Source organism: Haliotis rufescens, unplaced genomic scaffold (assembly GCF_023055435.1).
Source record: "Haliotis rufescens isolate VD_foot unplaced genomic scaffold, xgHalRufe1.0.p SCAF_40, whole genome shotgun sequence".
NCBI lineage: Eukaryota > Metazoa > Mollusca > Gastropoda > Lepetellida > Haliotidae > Haliotis > Haliotis rufescens.
Genome location: NW_025964113.1, coordinates 3,020,306 through 3,042,169, shown reverse-complemented (window position 1 = coordinate 3,042,169; position 21,864 = coordinate 3,020,306). Strand labels below are relative to the sequence as shown.

Sequence of the window (21,864 nt, the reverse complement as noted above, 5' to 3'; positions counted from 1 at the left end):
TATACTCAAGTGCAGGGGATGTTCGTGTATCGTATACAGTCGCGTAATACATTTCCATGTATTGAGATAAATCCAGTTTTAGTTTGAGAAATACATAATTCACACGGTGTACCGTTTACACTAACGCTTAGTCTCTGAAAATATATAATGTCGATAGAAACAAAGAAAAACCTCCATTTAAATTGAAAAGGAGACCCAGTGAGATGGGAGATTAGGAACCTGTTGAGAATCTAGACTTGCTTTATTTAGGGCTACGCCATTACATTAAGGGCTGGGCTTAAGGGGAAAAGGGTGGTTCAGGGACTGTGAGACTGACATCAGTGCAAACAGGATATGTTTAATGTCTTAAGATGTTTTCTCAACAGGTTTTGCGACGATTTCATTAGCAACTTAAACACAGAAACACGAGTGGTCAAGTCGTCTAAGTTGCCGCCATTCGCAAGTGGTAAATGTCTAAGACAAGCATCACTTCAGCCTTTCCTATCATTCGTCACCACTCGCCCCTTTCCGTAACCTGCAAGAAGAGTCGCTATTCGACTTGTCCTGGAATAACACGAGTTGGTCACGAATGCCTTTCCAACCACACCAAACTCCATGACATCAGCTGATCAACTAGTGTTTAAAGCGGCCTTAAACCAAACCCACTCTCCTAAAATAAACGTATATCATCTCAAAGGAAAAGAGGACATTGTTCGTATTAATGTGCATTAAAATTTGGAAAAAAATGCGCTTTGATGTAATCCTGCAAAGTTGAATACTTACAACTTTCTTGTAACACCGCATGCAGCAAGGTGATCGTCTGTCACCTATACTTGCCTCCCATCATCTTCAAGATGTGAAAACATTTCTCTCAAAGCGAAACACTATTTATTTACACAGCTTATGGTAGCTACATCAATATTGCTTTAACATTATTGCACAAATCGCCGAAAGCGTGAACGAACTGTTTGCAGAATACACTTTGTCGATGCAGTGTTACTTTAGTAAGGGAGAGAACTCGTGACAATGTAACAGGCTAAAGAGTTCGCCCTAAATCCAAATACTTCTATAAAGGTATGCATACTGCCGCAGGATAAACACAACACTCTCGAATTTGTCTCGCATTGCTTTCTACACTCCATTTCTAAATACAAACGAACAGTGTTTCATTTGATGTTGTGTGTTATATATGTGTGCTATTCTACAGCTGGTAATAATAGGTTTATCAATATTGCTTAACAGACTATTATGAAATTGCGTTAGTTGCTGAAAGAATTTTTGTAAAATGCACTTAACTAAGGTATGTAGAGCCAGGGTTACTTCAATGCATCATTCATAAGTGGTACGCCTGTCTATACGTCTGCTGAATACACTTGATGCAACGGTAAAACCGCCTTACCTTTGCCATAGGTGGCTGGATAGGAAGCATTCTCTCGTAACTCCGTATAGAGTGGCCCTACCTGTTGTATGTTGTATATGTATATTACTGTATTTTATTAGGGTGAGACTTTAATAAATTATCTGTCTGTCTGTCTGTCTGTCTAGGTACGCAATAGTCACGTGGACGTTTTCGTGACATAAACTACAGATAAGGAGATCTTCATTATCCACGTTAAATGGAGAATTGACTATGACCCAGCAAACGTTACATCTGAAATAGGAATGGTTTATTTCTTGTCCTAATTGATACCAGGAATGTTGTATGCAATTAATATGTGTAATGATTTTACTCTTTGGCTTGGACAGAAAAACAACAACACAAAAACGTACGATACAGGTTTAGTATGTCATGATGTGTGCTTGTTGTTTAACGGCTTGTTGCTATATGACTGCGGCCTGAAAATAAAAGACCAGACAAACCAGTGATTGGTGTGGATTATCTATGTTCTCAGCCACAATTCTAGGGTCAGCACTGCCTATGTAATATGACATTACCAAGATATTGGCACAACATCAATTAACTACATGTTCATGTAATTAAAAGTTTAATATCGTAGCATCATATCATTTGTTTCATACCTGGTGAGTATCTTGAATAAGCAATGCTAGCTTGCCGACAACTGTTAAGTGCGAGAACAGATTTCCATGTATTATTGGTTTCATTTATCTGATTACTAGATAAAAAGCCACACATTTGAAAATATATCATTTAATATTCTGCCTTGTGTGACAACATGGGCCATCGGATATAAATTCATCGACATGCATCTCATTAGAGTACGTCCCCCCCCCCCCCTCTGGATCCGCCTATGGGCTATACCATCTTCATCTTCACTGGAGGGACTTCATTGCAGCGCATACATGACAAATTTGTTCCATCTCGGTGGGACACGAGCCCTGTGGGTAGTACCCACACCCGTTCATGCCTATTTTAGTCACGTGTGCATGTCATTCATCATATTTTGCAAGCCATCTTTCAAAACTCAAAACGTAACCCCTTTCTGTTTACCGAATCAAATGTTTTAAGGATGTCGATCGATATAGGCAGCATACAATCTGTGTCGAAAATAATTCCAGTCTCATAAAATCATATATTTCACTCTGATACGATACCTCTCTGCGTTAGATTCGCTGAGAAGATTAACAAAGCCAACACAACAGCTCGTTACACTAAACAAGTAATAATACGAATGTAATGACACCATATAGCAAAACGAAACCCAAGTGAAATTACATTAGTCATGACACATGGTATGTGTCGTTTGATTCAAACATATTTTAATGCGAAAACTCAGATGAATTAGGCACAAGTGACACAGTTACGAGGCCTTCTCCTATATACATTTTATTCATTACATTGTACTGTCTGTCTGTGTCTGTGTCTGTCTGTCTGTCTGTCTCTGTCTCTCTGTCTCTCTCTCTCTATATATATATAAGTACAGTAACGCCAGATTAAGAAAGAGTAAATCTTTATTAAGTCTTTCTTCAATTAAAACACGGGCAAATAATCTGGAAATATTTTTAGGCTCGTCAGTTATGCTATTTATGTAAACTCGAAATAAGAACGGCTCCAGCATACATGTCTTAAAGAGAATATTCTCTGTTTTTTGTGCCAAGATCCGTTCCATTCTATGTTGTTTTAAACTTTGTTTTGCTTGGACTGACGTCTGTCCATAAGCCAGTTTAATTTATTTCTCTTCCACAAAAAAAGATTCAACATTTTTTTTTTTTGTAGACTCCCTGCTTCTGCTCTCTAAAAACACATATTTGACGCGCACCTGCTGGGGAGTTACGTCCCTTGAATACAGCCAACATGGCAGCCCACAGTTTGAGCAAAGTGTTTCGACCAAATGTCTGCCGTCGTCTTCTGGCAAATGGCAGAGGCAGTGTCAGTGCAACTCGAAGCTGTTCGTACTTTCCAATCGACGACAGTTTGTACAATCTGGCTGAAGAACAGCGACAGGTATCGCTTTCAGACATTTGTTTAATGAAACATTTGTTATGAAAATGATAAGACTAGTCCTATGGCTTAAAATAATCTTGACAAGTCTCTACAATCATTGTACAATCTCCTGTATCACGTGCATTTTCAGAAGTTACTGTAGCCCCGATACTGTGTATAGTTAGGAACGTGCATGTTATGGTTAATATAGATCGAATGACCTTGACCAGTTGTGTTCATGTGGTTTGATTGGTTCGTCAAGACACACAACGTACACACCTCCTCGCCATAGTACAAAGTTCAGTTTCATTATGCCTTACCATGTGGAACTTTTACTTAACCTGACTATGAATACTATCTGTGAAAGTATTTAGATTATATATGTACTGCCGGGTTACATCTATTATAAGAAGATGACCCATATGCAGCTGTCATAACTGTCATTTACATTGCATATTGGCTGAATCACGGACTTAAAATTGTTATTTTCTTGTATTGGTCCATGCCTGAATTAATGACGTACATAGATGATCTGTCAGAGACCAAAACCATATAACCGGTGCATGTTCTCTGGATCTATGTTATAGTATGTACGTCCACGGCTGACTTCATATACTGTACTAGTCTGTCGTGAACATTTGGGAAATGACAAATGAACTAGATAAAAACAAGCTTTACTTTACATGCTTTAGGTGGGCATATCTTTCAGAAAAGATGTATTTAAATCAGGTCATTGAACCTGCATCCAATCTTTCATGAATCTCTTGTCGTCCATATATTACCCTACATCAGTAAGAGACACCTCACGAATATTATATGAACACGGACCTCAGTGTCTAGAACATGACAAGTACATGAATACAAGCACACATTTGCATTCTTAGTGTAGGCCTCATGGAAATACCGATATACCGGGAGATATAAAAAAAAGCATGTGTGGTCAGTGTTCTGCCAAGGCAGTGTCCTCGCAGGATTTCAGCAATAATTTATTGATTGGCGCTTAATATTTTGTCCCAGTGGGATAGGTGCTTTCATTTTGATGGGTTTATTTTATATAATTATAGGGGTCATGATCATTGACTGTCTCAAAAATATTTTCTATCACTCTGACAGTGGTTTATATTATTAAATGTAAATTAATGCCCTGACTCTCGTTGCCTTATGTGTCTCACTTCTTTTAGAATTTAGCTTTGTCAATGAATTAAAACACATCTCATGGATTTAATGATGCATTTGTATTTTGTAGAGATATAATATCACCCTGAAATGACTATGACTTTATTTGACTATGTTTTTGTGGCCACTTGACTTGTTTGCGACCGTCTTGAGTTTTGAATTTTGAGGCTAATTTGACTTCAACCCTCTCAGTCAGAGACCATGGTCACTGGCAGGTGCACCATGCGAAATGCTTTGTGTTTCTCTAACATTACTTGTGGTCGGCAATTATGCAACCTTGGGGTCATTTGAAGCAGGAAAATCTTCTGGATTATTGGAAGACAGTTAAGGTTGTGTTGACAACGAAAAGAAATTTAAAATTAATCTATCTCTGATTCTTTAGGACTCTCTGCTCTTTGATTTTGCTGTTTGATCAATATTTTGGAGACAGTCAGGGACTCCCATAATTATATACATGTAAAATAAACCCATCAACATGAAAGTGCCTGATGTCCCAATTAGCCCAAATATTATGCGCCATAAATAAAATATTGTGGGAATCCTGTGAGGCCACTGCCTCGGAAGAACACGGCAATAAGTTTGGAAAATACTGGTATACTGCATTTTTCAAAATCATGCATATGTTCATCTTGCTGGAAAATGTTACATTAGTGACCAGTTTAATTGAAATTCAGAAATTAGCAACTGTTTCCTGTGATAAGAAAAGGGAAGCTATTGACCAGTTTCCTGTATATAATGTGTCTTACACATGCATTGTAACCACAGCAACATCCAACAAAATTCAAAGTTGTCAAAAATGTGTTGGGGAAAGTTTTTTTTATTCAGGTTCATAACAAATTACAGATGAAAGCAATATATCACAATCAATGAGGCATTATTGCAATAAGTTACATTGCAATGCAAAATTCAGGCCAATGCCCATGACTAATATAATATATACCTGCTCATTATATCCATGATCGTACCCCATCCTTTCATTTTAAGGCAACTATGCTTGTGAAAGAGGGGACTAACGGGATCGGGTGGTCAGGCTTGCTGACTTGGTTGATGCATGTCATCGATCCCAGTTGCATGGATTGATGCTCATGATATTAATCACTGCATTGTCTGGTCCAGACTTGATTATATACAGACCGCCGTCATATAGCTGGAATATTGCTGAGTGAGGCGTAAAACACAAACCAATAAAAACCAAACCATTCATTTTATTTGTCTGCAATTATCTGCATACTACTAACATTTAACTCTGATACCTGATATGTCTGCTTCCTCACTGCAACATGCTACATTATTCTTGCAACAGATGTTTCTCACACTAGTCATTTTCTTTTGCAGCTACGACAGAGTGTTTTTCAGTTTGCACAGAAAGAGCTGGCCCCAAAGGCTGGGGAAATTGATAAAACCAATGATTTCAAAGATATGAAGGTAGAAGTTTGAACTAAAATATTAATTGTTAATGATAAGTGTGATAAGATTTTGTTCATTAATTTACCTGAAATGATATTATGGTTATAGAAAAATATACATGGTTCTTGTTAGTATGCAGCTGGTATATTACTTTTGCCAGAAGTGGTATCAATAATGTTAACAGAGTAAGCACACTGGCAGTAATTTATTGTATTGCTTGCATAATGTGCATTGAGTGTTGACTTTTGGATGATATGTTTAGTTACTTTCCATTGCACATCACATGAATTGTTGCAGGATTTCTGGAAAAAATGTGGAGAACTCGGTCTCCATGGAATCACTGCTCCAAGTAAGTACTCATGACCTTGTCAGTATGTTAAACGACTTCAAAATTTACTTCTTAGGAATGTGTTTGAGCTTGGTCATTCCAAGGCAGAATATAGCCCCATTATCCCATTATCCCATTTGACTGATGAGGATTGCGTGGTTACATTGTGTGAACTGGCTCTCATTGTTCCCTGGTGGTATGAATTGTTGCTGATGCTATCACCAACCGATGGTTTGTCTGAGCCAGATGTTATTATTTACAGAGCTCCAGATAAGCTTTTGGTGTTGTGGGTATTTTACGCATGCATTTTAATATCATTGGGTATCAGTAATTCTATCTGGGTATTCAAATTTCTGTTACCCACTAGTTTTTACACATGTGGGTATTTAAGTTAAATATTTAAAAACACAATTCATCTAGTCCCTGCATACTGGTGTTGCGTGGGTTCGAGAGCTTTATAGGACTTCCACAAGAAAGTGTGATGGCAAATGATCATGATGTAACTGTCATCGTGGAGTTTGGCAAGGTTGACGGAATGACCGTTTATAATTTCAAAATAAGTTGCTGATTTGCTAATCAAATACTCAGGGTTACTTCACAATATTTTAATGATACGCACAAGTTTTATTTTTGTAGCTTATCTGTTATGTTCGTTGTGTATTTGATACGCTTGGATTATATTTTACTGCATATTTCTGCATTTCTGATGTTTATTTTACGCCGATACGCAGCATATCTGGAGCTCTGATTTACCATGTATAAATGCCACGGTGATACCTGGAATATTGATCACTTTGGCATAGAACAACATTCACTTCACTGTGTTAGCATTTGATTATGATTGACATTGATGGAGAGTTAACACAATGTGGTTAATGCCTGAAATAGATGGTGCTTGAAAGCACATTTGAGTTCATTATAGCACAAACTATCGGTTCATGTGTGTCATGTCTAGCTGGGTGATTTGGTTATCCAATATGATATGGTCCTGCAATCAATTTTGAATTAGTCCTGATAAATACCTGGACCCGCTCACAGCATAGCTGATTCACATGACATTAGCCTAACAATATCCATCCCATAATATTACACTCAGGAACGTGAGAAATTCTGTGATGAGTTAGTGGTATGAGAGATCGAGATGGTGATGTCACTTCTGAAACAAGCAATAGTGACAAAAGGGTCCAGGGTATGTATCATGACAGAATGGATATGTAATATCCTTGGTAATCAAGGGTGATGACAAGTCAGGCTGACCTATAGCTGACCAGGGGAAAATGTTGAACTGTCTGACAGCAAAGGTAGCAGAGATTAAAATGAATCATTGCAAACACAAATTTAATAGTAATCAATGGTAAGGTTTTAGTGATAATTAGAATTTCCTTTTTGATATGTTCAAATATTCAGTCAAAACTGTCATTGAAGATGTGAAATAAGACAACATAAATCTCATTAAAGTCAGATCTTCGTTCTCGCTAAGGCTAAACAAAGATCTGAGGATATCTCTCTACGGTTCATGTCAGATCGACCTTTCTCCGACTTTGACCATCCAGTGAAATGACCAACAAAAAGTCGACCGTAACCAATCAGAAAGCAGATTTCGTGAGCTTGATGGCACAAATTACAGACTGGTGGCTTCCATGTCAGACATCTCTTGAAAAATATCTTGACAAAGTTCTTGATTAAGAATTTGGAAAGTGAACAAAAGTACATTCTGGAATGTCTAATACATGTATATGGTCGAGATTGTATGGCAGTACTTCCCTTCTCTTTCGTTCAAATGTATTTCACATTGAAGGGAGAGATAGACGATAATTTTGACAGAATCAGTTGTACACAATGTTATCCTTTTTGAGGTTGCATGATTAGAAAATACATTAGACTGTCACTTTTCTGATCTGCTAAGGGATGCTATGATTGGTCGCATGAAAGGTTTTTCTGACGTAAACTGTAATGGGATCTTTGTTTAGTGGTAGCGATACTAAGTTTGATTTTCTGAAATTGAAAACATATTTACAAATTTTGTCAAAATAATGGTTTACCTCGATTAGTTATTAATGTAGATTAATGCGCGGTAACACCAGTATCTGTATCTGCCAGGTGAGTATGGAGGATCCGACATGTCTTACCTGGACCACTGTCTTGTCATGGAGGAACTGTCTCGAGCATCGGCTGCCATTGCCCTCAGCTATGGGGCTCACTCTAACCTCTGCATCAACCAGATAGTTCGCAATGGCAATGAGGAACAGAGGAAGAAGTATTTACCCAAGGTGATGAAAGTTTAAGATCATTATGCTTTTATTTCAATGTATATCTGTGGCTATTGTCAATACTTCATGGGTATGTAAACACTATGTTCTTCCATCCTCTATTGGGCCGATATGCGATGTAGTGCTAATGAGTGTCTGTTAGCTAAATGAGCCTTTCCTTGGGTGCAATCTTCAAATCCTGATACTGAAGCAATGTGTAGGGCAGATACCACAATATTTGGTGCATGTACAGGATGTCGGGCAAGAAACGTTGCCATTTGTGCCATGTAATGTGAGTGCTCATTGGACTGAGTACTTGCAGGTTTGCCTCTCACTGGGAGGATGTTGTTGCATGATTCGTGGGTTACAAAATGGCATCTTCCCGAGGCAAGGGTTTTAACTGACTACAAAAGTCCAGTTTATACCCTTCTAGAACTACGCTGGTATTTCATGGCTCGATTGTAGTGCTGCCAGTGGCTATTAAGAGTTATGTCCCTTCAGTTATGACAATCAGATTCCACCTCTCATATCAATTGCATTTGCTTCAAATATAATGGCTGTGCCCAGTCAAGACAATCTGCTTGATAATAAAGATCTATATTGTAATAAAATGGGCCTTACCTTGTGAAGTGCAAGATCATTTGAGCACCTTGATAAATAGCATGAAAAGATTTGCAAAATATCTGTCGACCCCCAGTTGATGGTACACATGCTTTGCAAATCTTGCAGTAGATTGAAATCTGCATGTTAAAAGCCATGTTATTTACGAACCGGATGTCTAATTCGTTGTGCGATTTTGGTTGGACTATGCATAGAGGCTTAAATGTAACTCCGGAATTCCAGCCTAGTTTGGCAAGGGTGGAAACTGGACTTTTACAGTCAGTTAACTCCCTTGCCTCAGGAAGATGCAAAATGGGGACTGCATTGCAGAATGGCCATTTGTATTAACGTTGATGGAGGAACGTAGTGTATACAAACCTGGGATGCATTGATGATGATCTGTGGATGGGCAATATACTGTAGTTGCCATACTTTCATTTGTGAACCCCTGTGGAGATTCCAGGTTAGATTGGGTTTCCAAGAACCTATGAGGCGAGTTAATGGTTTGGGTGGTGAGATATACCCCAATGACATGGATCGTTTCTCATAATATAATGGAGATATAATGCACTGTAACATCGAAGATGTAATGTGTTTTATGATGTGTATTTCAGCTGATCAGTGGAGAACATGTGGGGGCTCTAGCCATGAGTGAGCCAAACAGTGGCTCCGATGTTGTGTCCATGAAACTGAAAGCTGAAAAGAAAGGTTGGATATAATTTTGTAAAGTGAATCAGTGATTGTCTTGTGTAGATAATAGTCCCCTATTAGAACTAATCAGAATTTGTGGGTTAAATATGTGACCCCACTGATTGTGTGCCATCGTGGAGAGTGGAAGGTCGGAGGTTTGATCCTCCTTGTCACATCTTATCAAAGATATTACCTGCCTAAAACTAGGACTATTCGGCTCAGAGTCCGCAATGTAGGCAGTATGGCATCTCGATGGACTTGCACTGTACAACTGACATGAGTCTGGATTAGTACTAGCAGCTATCTACATGTGAATGCACATTGCTATAGTAGAGAACTAACCCTGACTGCAACGTTAACTCTCATTTGCCCTCACCTCACACTTGCCCTCACCTCACACTATCAACCACTGATGTGTTTGTCTCTGACTCGATGTTTACAGGCTGCTGCATTAAAGCTGAAATATTGCCGACTGTGGGATAAACTCAATCACACATGCATGATCATGATAATTTGTACATGTTGGAAAGAAATTATTCTGGAAAGACCATCTAGTGTGATGATTTGGTCCATTTGGTTTTGTAATGCACCTAATATTCACCTAAGTTCATTACAGTCCAAACTGGACTTACACAAACGATGACAGAATATTGATTTTACAATGAACTGATTTCATCAATGTTTAAACCCCATAAAATCATATAATTAGAATTTCTTGTTATTGGTCTTGTTTTTTTACTATACAGATTATGTTATGTGTATGCAACAGTTGATAGGGACACAATACAGTGGTGGAACTAAAGGGAGGTCCTGGGTCCTTGATGTCCCCTCCTCTGGTATTTGAATCTAGGGACCTCTTAATCTTAAACTTTTAACTTTTGGGTTATGACAAGGCCCCCTTGACTTTCATGCTTGATTTCAAACACTGCAACAACACACAACATTTGAAAACACTAGAACGCAGCTGTGTGATGGACTGGTGAACTGTGTAGCTATATTTCAGGGGACCACTATGTACTGAATGGTAACAAGTTCTGGATCACGAACGGCCCTGATGCTGATGTGCTGGTTGTGTATGCCAAGACCAGCGCCAACACGGACAAGCCCCAGCATGGAATCAGTGCTTTCCTCATTGAGAAGGTAATTATTGAAAAGCGAGCTGACAGTTGGTCTTGTAGTTCCAGAGCTCTGACAAATTTGCATAAATACATCTCTGATGTGTTATTAATCTTGTCTTACTTGCACACAAATATGCTTGAAAACTTTAAAATAGTATAAGCAGCACGGTGTTATGACTGAATGTAGCCATCTCAGCATGTGATGCTATATATCTGTACAGATCTTTATTTGCTGATCACATCTACATGATGACTATGGTTGTCGTAAAAGGCGACTAACGGGATCGGGTGGTCAGGCTCACTGACTTGGTTGATGCATGTCATCGATCCCAATTGCGTGGATCGATGCTCATGATGTCAATCACTGGATTGTCTGGTCCAGACTCGATTATTTACAGAACCGCCGTCATATAGCTGGAATATTGCTGAGTGCGGCGTTAAACAACAAACCAAAACCAAAACATCTACATGAACTCTACTATAGTGAAGAAGGCACAAAGTGCTCGGTCCTCCTTATTGTATAAGACATGTATGTTACTTATGATGCATGTGACACACTTGGGGAAGCACATGAACAGATGTGTACTCATACCCAGTTGGCTAGACCCAAGTGAGTAAAACTATATTGAATACCCAAAGAAAACTTTCAATGCCCAATGTAAATGACGATTGGTGAGCACATCCTCAATGGATAAAACATTATCTGGAGCCCTGACTTCTGTATTTCAATATATGAAAGGCAGGAAGCTGCATGTAGCAATAAGCAAAGCATCACTGGTTCCCTCCTTACACGGGGGATGGGCACGGGTTGCCCAGTCGTGTAAGGCGCCATGATTCGCTGATCCGAGTTCGTCCCTTTGGAACACCAAAAACCTATGATTGTGGGTTCGAATCCTGATTCGCCCTGCTTATGTTTCTAGGTTTGTCAGCACCATACCCATGCTCGTGGGATTCACCAAAGTGGTAAACGTCTGAGAGCTGCATCATGATACGTGCTTGTATTGTCAAATACAGGATATGTGCTTGTATTGTCAGATATGTGCTTGGATTGTCGTATACAGGATATGTGCTTGTATTGTCAAATACAGGATATGTGCTTGCATTGTCAAATACAGGATATGAGCTTGTATTGTCATATACAGGATATGAGCTTGTATTGTCAAATACAGGATATGTGCTTGTATTGTCAAATACAGGATATGTGCTTGTATTGTCAAATACAGGATATGTGCTTGTATTGTCAAATACAGGATATGTGCTTGTATTGTCAAAAACAGGATATGTGCTTGTATTGTCAAATACAGGATATGTGCTTGTATTGTCAAATACAGGATATGAGCTTGTATTGTCAAATACAGGATATGTGCTTGTATTGTCAAATACAGGATATGTGCTTGTATTGTCAAATACAGGATATGAGCTTGTATTGTCATATACAGGATATGTGCTTGTATTGTCAAATATAGGCTATGTGCTTGTATTGTCAAATACAGGATATGTGCTTGTATTTCCAGACCTTCCCTGGGTTCAGCACAGCTCAGAAGCTGGACAAGCTGGGGATGCGGGGCTCCAACACATCTGAACTCGTCTTTGAAGACTGCAAAGTACCAGGTAATACAGCCACGACTTCTATTCATTAAGGACAGTTCTATCTCTCCGGTGGGGAGGCCTAGTGGTTAAAGTGTTTGCTCATTATGCCAACACTGGGTTCTATTCCCTACATGGATACAATGTGGGGCCCATTTTGGTGTCCACCGTGCCATGGCTGGAATATCGCTTAAATTGCGAACAACCCTCTTCACTCACACAGTACATTTCAGTATGTCACATAACAATGATGTCACAGACTATAGGAACCTTGGTAGCTTGGTTTGTAAATAATCTTGATAATAATTGTCTTCAGCTCACATTTGTAAAGACGAACATGTCTGTTGGTTTGTGATTGATGGTGGGTAGGCCAGTAGTAAGTGCATTTACTTTTGTTGCATATGTTCCTGGTTTGAACCCATCACAAGTAAAATGTATGTCTTCAAAAGTGGCCTACGGCCCAACCTGCTGGGGAAGCCCTATTATGCTTTCCTTCTTCACCCAACTTGATGGCAATAACACCACTCTCACAATCACTTACATTTTTAAGAATTGGGATAAACTTGTCTGTTGAGTAACAGTGGAGTTACAGGTTTGATAAAGATTGATCATTGTCTTTTGGGTTCTCAGCGGAAAATCTGCTTGGCACTGAAAACAAAGGTGTCTATGTACTATTGTCTGGCCTTGACATTGAGCGAGGTCTTGCGTCAGCTGGGTGTGTGGGGTGAGCATGTTACCAAATGATGTTACCCTGTTCTGTCACTTCTGACGGTAACTTGTGCAGCTGAATATGTAGGTAGGAATTGAGAAATGGGAAGGCAACATTTAGAATCTTTTTGTTTGGGTTAAACAGATGAAAATCTGCTTGGCAAGGAAAACAGAGGTGTCTGTGTGCTTATGTCTGGCCTTGACATTGAGAGATGCCTTGTGTCGGCTGGGTGCTTGGGGTAATCATCTTGCTAAGGGAGGTGAGGTGGGATGTCGTGGGGTTATAGTTCAGGATACCAGATCACTCAATGTCAAGGCCGTTCGACAAGACACTGATTGTCATTTCCATGAATATGTTATTATTTGAGTTCTGCCAGGACATATTCAGCTGTTTGGGACACCATGTTGTACAAGCACTGGTTGACTCTTCACAAACGTGGATGACAGTTCCCTTGGATGTGAGACATCTCATGAAGACGTTAAAGCAAATATTGATATCACCAAAACTTGATCTCAGTAATGTACATTGTCATATATTTCTTCTGTTTCATGAGGCATATCTAAACACGTTTTCTGAAATACTGGTTGGTGAACACTTATTATCCACTTTGTGAAGACTTGCTTGTGTTTGTATTGTCTTACATTGTCTAACCGTGGTGACCACTTTTGACATCTTTGGTGTACAGTGAAACCCTGTCTGTCCAGACGGCAGTGGTTCAGGAAGCTAACTCTCTGGATGGTTTCTGGGAGGAATGTCAACATACGATCAAATAACAAGGCTCCATAGCAATGATTTGTTCATCTTGAAATTAGTTAATGCCAAAGTACTTTCATTCAGATTTCACTGGGAATAGTAAAGGGTTTTGCTGGTAATAGTACAGTCCAAATGTAAAGGGTTTTAAATAAGAATAGAACAGTCCTGGCCTGATCTCTGTGCTCTCGCTGAGAATAGGACCGGTACGTCCAGATGGAAATGGTTTCACTGGGGATAGAACAGTTGCAGACTGGTAGAGGGTTTCACTGGGGATAGAACAGTAGACTGGTAGAGGGTTTCACTGGGGATAGAACAGCAGACTGGTAGAGGGTTTCACCGGGGACACAACAGTTGCAGACTGGTAGAGGGTTTCACTGGGGATAGAACAGTAGACTGGTAGAGGGTTTCACTGGGGATAGAGCAGCAGATTGGTAGAGGGTTTCACCGGGGACACAACAGTTGCAGACTGGTAGAGGGTTTCACTGGGGATAGAACAGTAGACTGGTAGAGGGTTTCACTGGGGATAGAACAGTAGACTGGTAGAGGGTTTCACTGGGGATAGAACAGCAGACTGGTAGAGGGTTTCACTGGGGATAGAACAGTATACTGGTAGAGGGTTTCACTGGGGATAGAACAGTAGACTGGTAGAGGGCTTCACTGGGGATAGAACAGTAGACTGGTAGAGGGTTTCACTGGGGATAGAACAGTAGACTGGTAGAGGGTTTCACTGGGGATAGAACAGTAGACTGGTAGAGGGCTTCACTGGGGATAGAACAGTAGACTGGTAGAGGGTTTCACTGGGGATAGAACAGTAGACTGGTAGAGGGTTTCACTGGGGATAGAACAGTAGACTGGTAGAGGGTTTCACTGGGGATAGAACAGTAGACTGGTAGAGGGTTTCACTGGGGATAGAACAGTAGACTGGTAGAGGGTTTCACTGGTGATAGAACAGTAGACTGGTAGAGGGTTTCACTGGGGATAGAACAGTAGACAGGTAGAGGGTTTCACAGGGGATAGAACAGTAGACTGGTAGAGGGTTTCACTGGTGATAGAACAGTAGACTGGTAGAGGGCTTCACTGGGGATAGAACAGTAGACTGGTAGAGGGTTTCACTGAGGATAGAACAGTAGACTGGTAAAGGGTTTCACTGGGGATAGAACAGTAGACTGGTAGAGGGTTTCACAGAGGATAGAACAGTAGACAGGTAGAGGGTTTCACTGGGGACACAACAGTTGCAGACTGGTAGAGGGTTTCACTGTAGTCATTCCTACAGAGGTGTGGTCACCACCAGCAGCTCCCATGCACATACATCAGCATATGCTTGACAGTCTGTCCTCTGTTTCCTGCTATGTAACTACTAGAGGACAATATGCTGGGGCAGAAGGACCGAGGCGTTTACGTCCTGTTCAGCGGTCTGGACATAGAGCGATGTGTCCTGTCTGCAGGGCCTCTAGGGTAAGTAGCCGTCTGCTGTCCGCTGTCCACTGTCTGCTCTCCAGGGTTGAAAATTGCTGTTGTCTGACACCCTAGTACAGTTGTGTTTATGAATCTGACAAACAGATGCTATTTTTTCCTTGGTTAATAAAGTGCCAAAGGAAAATAAAATTTTCCGAAAAAGTGAATATATTTTGTCAAATGAAATGAAATATTTGATTTCAATTTGCCCTGTTTCCAGCATAGTGTTCTGGTTAGTTTCAATCCCTCTGTCTCACTTCTTTCCACATCTTACCCAGTTGCTCTGACACAAGACACTACAGATTTTGCTCATATGAAACATATCCTGCTCAATATTTGATAGGGATACCAAGATATGGAAAGCTTTCTGGGCCAGTAAGATCAGATGTAATCAGTTATGTGTCATTGTGTAAAGGAATATACCTGTTTATAGTTGAGCAGTATACAGGTACAAGTGCTGACTCACAATACTTTGAATGTTACGTTTTGCATACAAATGATAACAGTCATTATTTCCAACAGAAACATCATGATTCCATAATTCATGCTAGTTTGCCAGCCCAAGACTACAAAATTCTGTCGAGGACAATTAAAAGTCCAATGATGACCAGTAAAATTTGATTTCTGAAACCTTTTGCCAATTCTCCATGCATTGATCTTCCTACAACTCAGTCTTACAGGACTCTGAGGACTAGAGTTTTACATTTTGCACTAGTCACCCGGATTAGCTTTTAAAAAAAGGCATTTCCAGGGCTTATGATACTTTGTGTCTTGTGATTCCCTGATGCACATGTGTAAAATATAATTGTATTGAATATCGATAATTGGGTCTCTTCTCCCTGTTATTTTTAACCTTTTGTTAATGTTTTGTATATTTTAAATGTTTTTTTATGCACAAACACCATCTAAAATGCAAAATAGTTCCGAGTTACTTAACCTGTAATTATTAGTATCTTACACATGTTACATGTAATTGAAATTTAGAATGTAAGTTAAGGGGTCCTACTCATAACCCTAATTTTAATTTTTAAGATCCAGGGGTCCGTAGATCAAAATTTTTGCAAAAAAGGACCCAAGTACCCTTATCATGCTTATGTTGTAGTTTGATGTTGTTTCAGAATCATGCAGGCATGCTGTGATGTGGCATTCCAATATGCACATGTTCGAGAATGTTTTGGTTCCAAAATTGGCCACTTCCAGGTGAGATGACTGTTTCAGAAAGTCTCATTATAGAACAGCTGTTCCTAATCAGCTAGACATCAGTGTTCATTATAGAGCATCGTGGTGTGGACTCACGCTTATCAATTATGATGGAAAAATCATCAACTAAGTGCAACAGTTGGGCCCACAGTTTCTTCGATGTAAGATTGCATGAAGTATCGGTGTTAGGCCCTTATTTCAAAGCTTCCAAGCTGTTTGATTGACTCTGTTAGAAACATGGTAAAGCTCCTTGCCCTCATGTCTGATAATAAACAGCAGTACAGTTTTACAGCACTTTGAGTACAAACTATGCATGTGATGATCAAGCACCATTTTGACAAGTACCACAATTGAATCATGGGTTCCTCTCACAGTAGCAATTGGGCAGTAAACAGCAAGTGGGCCTAGCATTATGTTGGACTGACCGTTTGTTTCAAAGAATTCTTGGCTTCTTGTCTGCTTTTAAAAAATGGAACCACATTGTTTAACGTTGTTGGGTCCAAAGGTCTATGCATATTTTGAACTCTATCCTGCATTACATGTTGCACAACTGTGAAGATCGGGGGTAGTATTTGTGAACCGATTGCATCTTTATCCTCACTGGTCCTCATTATGAAAGTGGGGCGGTCGGGTAGGCTATTGGTTAAAGCGTTCGCTCGTCACGCCGAAGACCTGGGTTCGATTCCCGACATGGGTACAATGTGTGAAGCCCATTTCTGGTGTCCCCCGCTGTGATATTGCTGGAATACGGCATAAAACCATACTCACTCACTCATTATGAAAGTCTGAGGAGCACAACTCTTCACCTGTATGTCATGTCTTACGTAAACACAGTTTTCATTGTAAGACATAATAAGTATGATGGGGCAACAAGTAGCCCTGTAGTGTCATTATATCATTGATATCCGTAACAAGGGCTCATGTATTTATGGTATTTGAACTTTGCAATCTTTAATCCATAGATGATTCAAGCCAAGATGGCTGACATGTACACGATCTTGAATGCCAGCCGGTCATATGTCTACAATGTAGCCAGGGCACTAGATAGAGGAGAGAGACACCCTAATGTAAGTTTGAGGAGTATGACGACACCTGGTGCTTCTTTTCATGGGACTTGAGTATAAATGTTCTATAACTTGTTAATGTTTTTCAACACTGAAACAGTAAATTTGTTATGTGACATTCATAGCGTGATATAATGATACAACTCATCTGAAAAGTTAATAAATTTGCAACAAGCCTTTGTTTATCTATCTGCACAGGAAATAGGGAGTAGTCCGTGAAATTGTGTATTTGTGGAGATGTGTTCATTCGGGAATTGTTTGAAACCTGTTCTGTCTTTGAGTAATTGTATTAATCTCCAGTGGTTACTGCACAAAAGATAACTGTATTCATTGTATGCATGACTCTGTGTGACAGGATTGTGCCGGCGTGATCCTCTACACTGCCGAGGCGGCCACCAAGATGGCCCTGGACGCCATACAGATCTTGGGTATGTGCTTACATCGTTCAGGGGAGATAACTGTGGCCAGATTGGTCATCTAACATTGTCCTCGGTAAATAAACTCACCCTAGTCGTATATGGTGATCCAAATCAGGTTGTTTAAGTTTCAGGTTACCCTTGATAGCTGTAGTTTAGATTATTTGAGGACTTGTGCAACCTCATTAAAATCAGACCTTAGTTCTCGCTACTCCTAAACGAAGATCTGAAGACATCCCATTTGGGGTCACGTCAGAACGACCTTTCAACCGACCAATCAGTGTGTCGCTTACCAGATTATGAAAGTGACAGTCGGAATGTAATTTTTAATCATGCAACCTCGAAAACTTTAACGTGGGGTATTCCGAAAGATAGTTATAGTTTTAACGACTGAATCCATACAATCTAGGCCATCTGTTAGCCATTCCAGAATGTTCTTTGTTCAGGTTTCAAATTCGTAATCGAGAATTTGTAAAAATATGTTACGAAGCGTAGTCGCCAATTTGAAATTAGTGCCGTAAAGCACGAGAAAGCTGCCTTCGGATTGGTCATTCCATTGGTCGGTCAAAGTTCGTGCAAGGTCGGTCTGACGTGACCAGTAATGGGATGTCCTCAGATCTTTGTTTAGCGGTTGCAAGAACTAGGATCTGATTTTAATGAGATTGGGAACTTGTGTAATTCATCTTATTACATGTTTCTCATGTGCAAACCTCTGCTTAAATTCCTCAGTTCCTGCTTGAAGGCATTGGGTCAGTTCCTCAAATAGGTACAATGTGTGAAGCCAAGTTCTGGTTTCCGCACCATGATATTGTTACAATACTGTAAATATAGTATACAAACCATGATCACTTGTTCACCTAATTCCTCAACTTTGTTATTTGTAAAGTCCACTCTTGGTGGTTCTCCCTTTGAATAACAAAAGTTTGATAAATTCATCTCACTAGCCTAGCACTTCTACCAGCATTATCTGTTGTGTACAGTAGTAATATACTGTGCTGAGTTGTGTCCCTTTGTTGTTCACTAGTGGCCACCTCCCTGATTTTGCTTGAATATTGCCCCAACTCCTCTCACTCTTATGTCTTTTCCCAGATTTGCTCTGATTATGATCCTAGGTTTTTCAGCACCATACCTGTGCTTGTGGGTTTCATCAAATAGGTAAATGTTAAAAACCTGCATCGCTTCAGGCTTTCCTCCCACATCAAGCAGCTATGTGATGATATAACTGAAATATTGTTCAAAACGGCTTCCAACCCAACTCACTCACTACTTCTACTGCATACCAACTTGATTATTTCAGGTGGTAATGGTTACATCAACGACTACCCCACGGGGCGTCTACTGCGGGATGCCAAGCTGTACGAGATCGGTGCCGGGACTAGTGAGATCAGGAGGCTAGTTATTGCCAGAGCCATCAATGCACACTACAGATAGCTGGATTGATGGATTGATGGATTGATGGATTGATTGATGTCACGCACACAGGGACTAGACAGGGACGTCATTCTAGGTTATCACACAGTTGTTGTATACATATCACTTTGATAGCTAATATTGCTGGTGGTAATGTTAATATGACGTTCCAGAAGGGGCATTGAAGATGTGAACAAAAAGCCATTATTTTCCAAGATATATATAATTACAATAATTGGGGTTATAGTGTGCTGTAAAACAAATTTCCAACATATACGTAGTCAGAATTCAGTGAAGTCGATCAAAGAATATTTGAAGTAGTTACTGTGGTTTGCTAAATGTTGATTGGGCCAGCAAGAACCTGTTTGTCAAGTATATGATATGGAATGGTATGCTCAGATGTACTGTTAAATCTGTCAGCCTTGGTGGCGCATGTCTTGTATTGTAAATACATCTTCATAGTTACATCTCAGGTGGTCTAGTGTATGTGCTGTGTGTCCTCCCTGTATATATTGTGTGAGTGTGATAGCAGTGGTAACTCCTTTACAATAGGGGCACTATCAGGGCTTTTACTATTGCAATGGTAAACACTATTGTGATACTAACACAGTATTTGCACCGCCAATGCATTAGTATTGGATACTGATATGTTTACTGTCTATTATTGATATTGAAGCACAACATAGATGATAATTATTTATATGTTAACTTTCTATCAGTGTTTTACCATTGGTACTTGGATAATTGTGCCACATTGATTTAAGAAATAAACGACGAGTGGGAGTTGTTTTTCATGGTTTATTCTCCCTGCAATGTTTTATTGTACGGTAAACAACGACCACTCATTGTTTTTTTCTTTCTTTAAGGATGTTAATAAAACGTTCATCCTTCAAAGATATTTACCTGTAATTCAATAATGATGACTCCATGAATTCAATCCAATCTCGGCAGTGTAGAACAATTTCATTTTATGATCGTGATCGGGGGGGGGGGGGGGTAATTTTGGAATTTCCCAGATATTCTCACAATTTTTACTTTGATTATCTGTACCTTTTCTCACAATACCGATTGTAATATCTATCTCACTGTTGGATGCAATCATCGCGTTTGTCTGTGTTGCCCAGCTACATCAGTGGGGAACAATTCACTAGACACTAGACAGTAAGAACTGTTTTATCACAAAATAGATCTTGATGGTCGATCAGATTGTCTTGACTGGGCGCCACCACTTTGTTTGAAGTAAATTTATGCATGTGATACGAGAGGTGAAATCTGATTGGTCCATATGGGAGAGGCATAGAATGGACATAACTCGTAATAGCCACTGGTGGCGCTACGATCGGGCCCAGGAATTCCAGCCTAGTTCGGCAAGGGTGGAAACTGGACATTTAAAGTCATTTAACGCTCTTGCCTCAGGAAGATGCACTTCGGGCTTTCCTCCCACATTAAGCTGACACACCGTGATATAACTGGAATACTGTTAAACCCAACTCACTCACTCACTCTTTGCTTATTAAGAGAAAGTACCTGATAATGATGTAAATGTTGACAAAGTCTATGCTATGTCATGTGTATGAACTCTTATGCATATTATTCTGAAAACTCAGTCTGAGCCTTCTTCAACAGGAAGAATAGGCAAATGAGTTTTTTCCCACACACCGAAGACGAATGCAAGTACATTTATTGACAGTGTATTCTCTAAACCTTATACCTTTAACCTTTTGAACAGTAAAACCACACAGCTGTGACGAATGTACATGGATGGTGGTATGCCACATCAGGAGGTTTGACAGGTCTATTTGAAGAAACCACAGTCACAGCACTTGCAAACCTTCCGAGAACCACTTTCAGTGAACTTTATCTGAACTTATATATTTTAGGAAACAAGTACAGTTCATTTTTGCGTCTGTGTTTTCAAAGCTGTTTTGTGTAATCTGAAATGTGTTGGTAATGGATATGTTTGAAGGAAGAATTTGTATGGAGTGGAAATAAAATGCATGTTTTATACAGAATTTGGATCTTGTTTTGCTCTTAAGTTAATTGCCATGTTTGTTTGTTTGTTTGTTTGTTTGTTTATTGTTTAATGCCACACTCGGCAATATTCGAGCTATATGACGGCGGTCTGTAAATAATCGAGTCTGGACCAGACAATCCAGTGATTGATATCATGAGCATTGATCCACGCAGATGGGATTGATGACGTGCATCAACCAAGTCAGTGAACTTGACCATCCAATCACGTTAGTCGCCTTTTTACGACAAGCATAGTAGCCTTTTACAGCAAATATGGGTTGCTGAAGACCTATTCTACCCTGGAAATTCACGGGTCAATTGCTATGTA

At 39.7% G+C, this 21,864-nt stretch overlaps 1 protein-coding gene across 2 annotated transcripts; it reads left to right on the top strand.

Moving 5' to 3' along the window:
• The first annotated feature begins 3,195 nt into the window (after positions 1-3,195).
• On the top strand, positions 3,196-20,543 carry LOC124138720 (isovaleryl-CoA dehydrogenase, mitochondrial-like). Of its 2 annotated transcripts, none has more exons than XM_046505560.2 (12): positions 3,196-3,382; positions 5,873-5,962; positions 6,242-6,293; positions 8,373-8,542; positions 9,736-9,829; positions 10,815-10,951; positions 12,444-12,540; positions 13,147-13,240; positions 16,552-16,633; positions 17,596-17,700; positions 18,053-18,125; positions 19,411-20,543. In XM_046505560.2, exons 1-12 carry the CDS (start codon positions 3,233-3,235, stop codon positions 19,542-19,544), a joined length of 1,278 nt encoding a protein of 425 aa, XP_046361516.1. In that variant the 5' UTR covers positions 3,196-3,232; the 3' UTR covers positions 19,545-20,543. The 2 variants fall into 2 exon arrangements, with proteins under 2 accessions (XP_046361516.1, XP_046361505.1); XM_046505549.2 differs by lacking the exon at positions 13,147-13,240 and adding an exon at positions 15,340-15,433 and having other exon boundaries at positions 3,197-3,382.
• The last annotated feature ends 1,321 nt before the right edge of the window (positions 20,544-21,864 follow it).

Bases quoted from the DNA above. Each gene is read 5' to 3' on its own strand.
- LOC124138720 (XM_046505560.2), top strand. From the start codon at position 3,233: ATGGCAGCCCACAGTTTGAGCAAAGTGTTTCGACCAAATGTCTGCCGT. The intron at 3,383-5,872 runs GTATCGCTTTCA...TTTCTTTTGCAG, and splicing joins TGGCTGAAGAACAGCGACAG to CTACGACAGAGTGTTTTTCA. The intron at 18,126-19,410 runs GTATGTGCTTAC...TGATTATTTCAG, and splicing joins GGACGCCATACAGATCTTGG to GTGGTAATGGTTACATCAAC.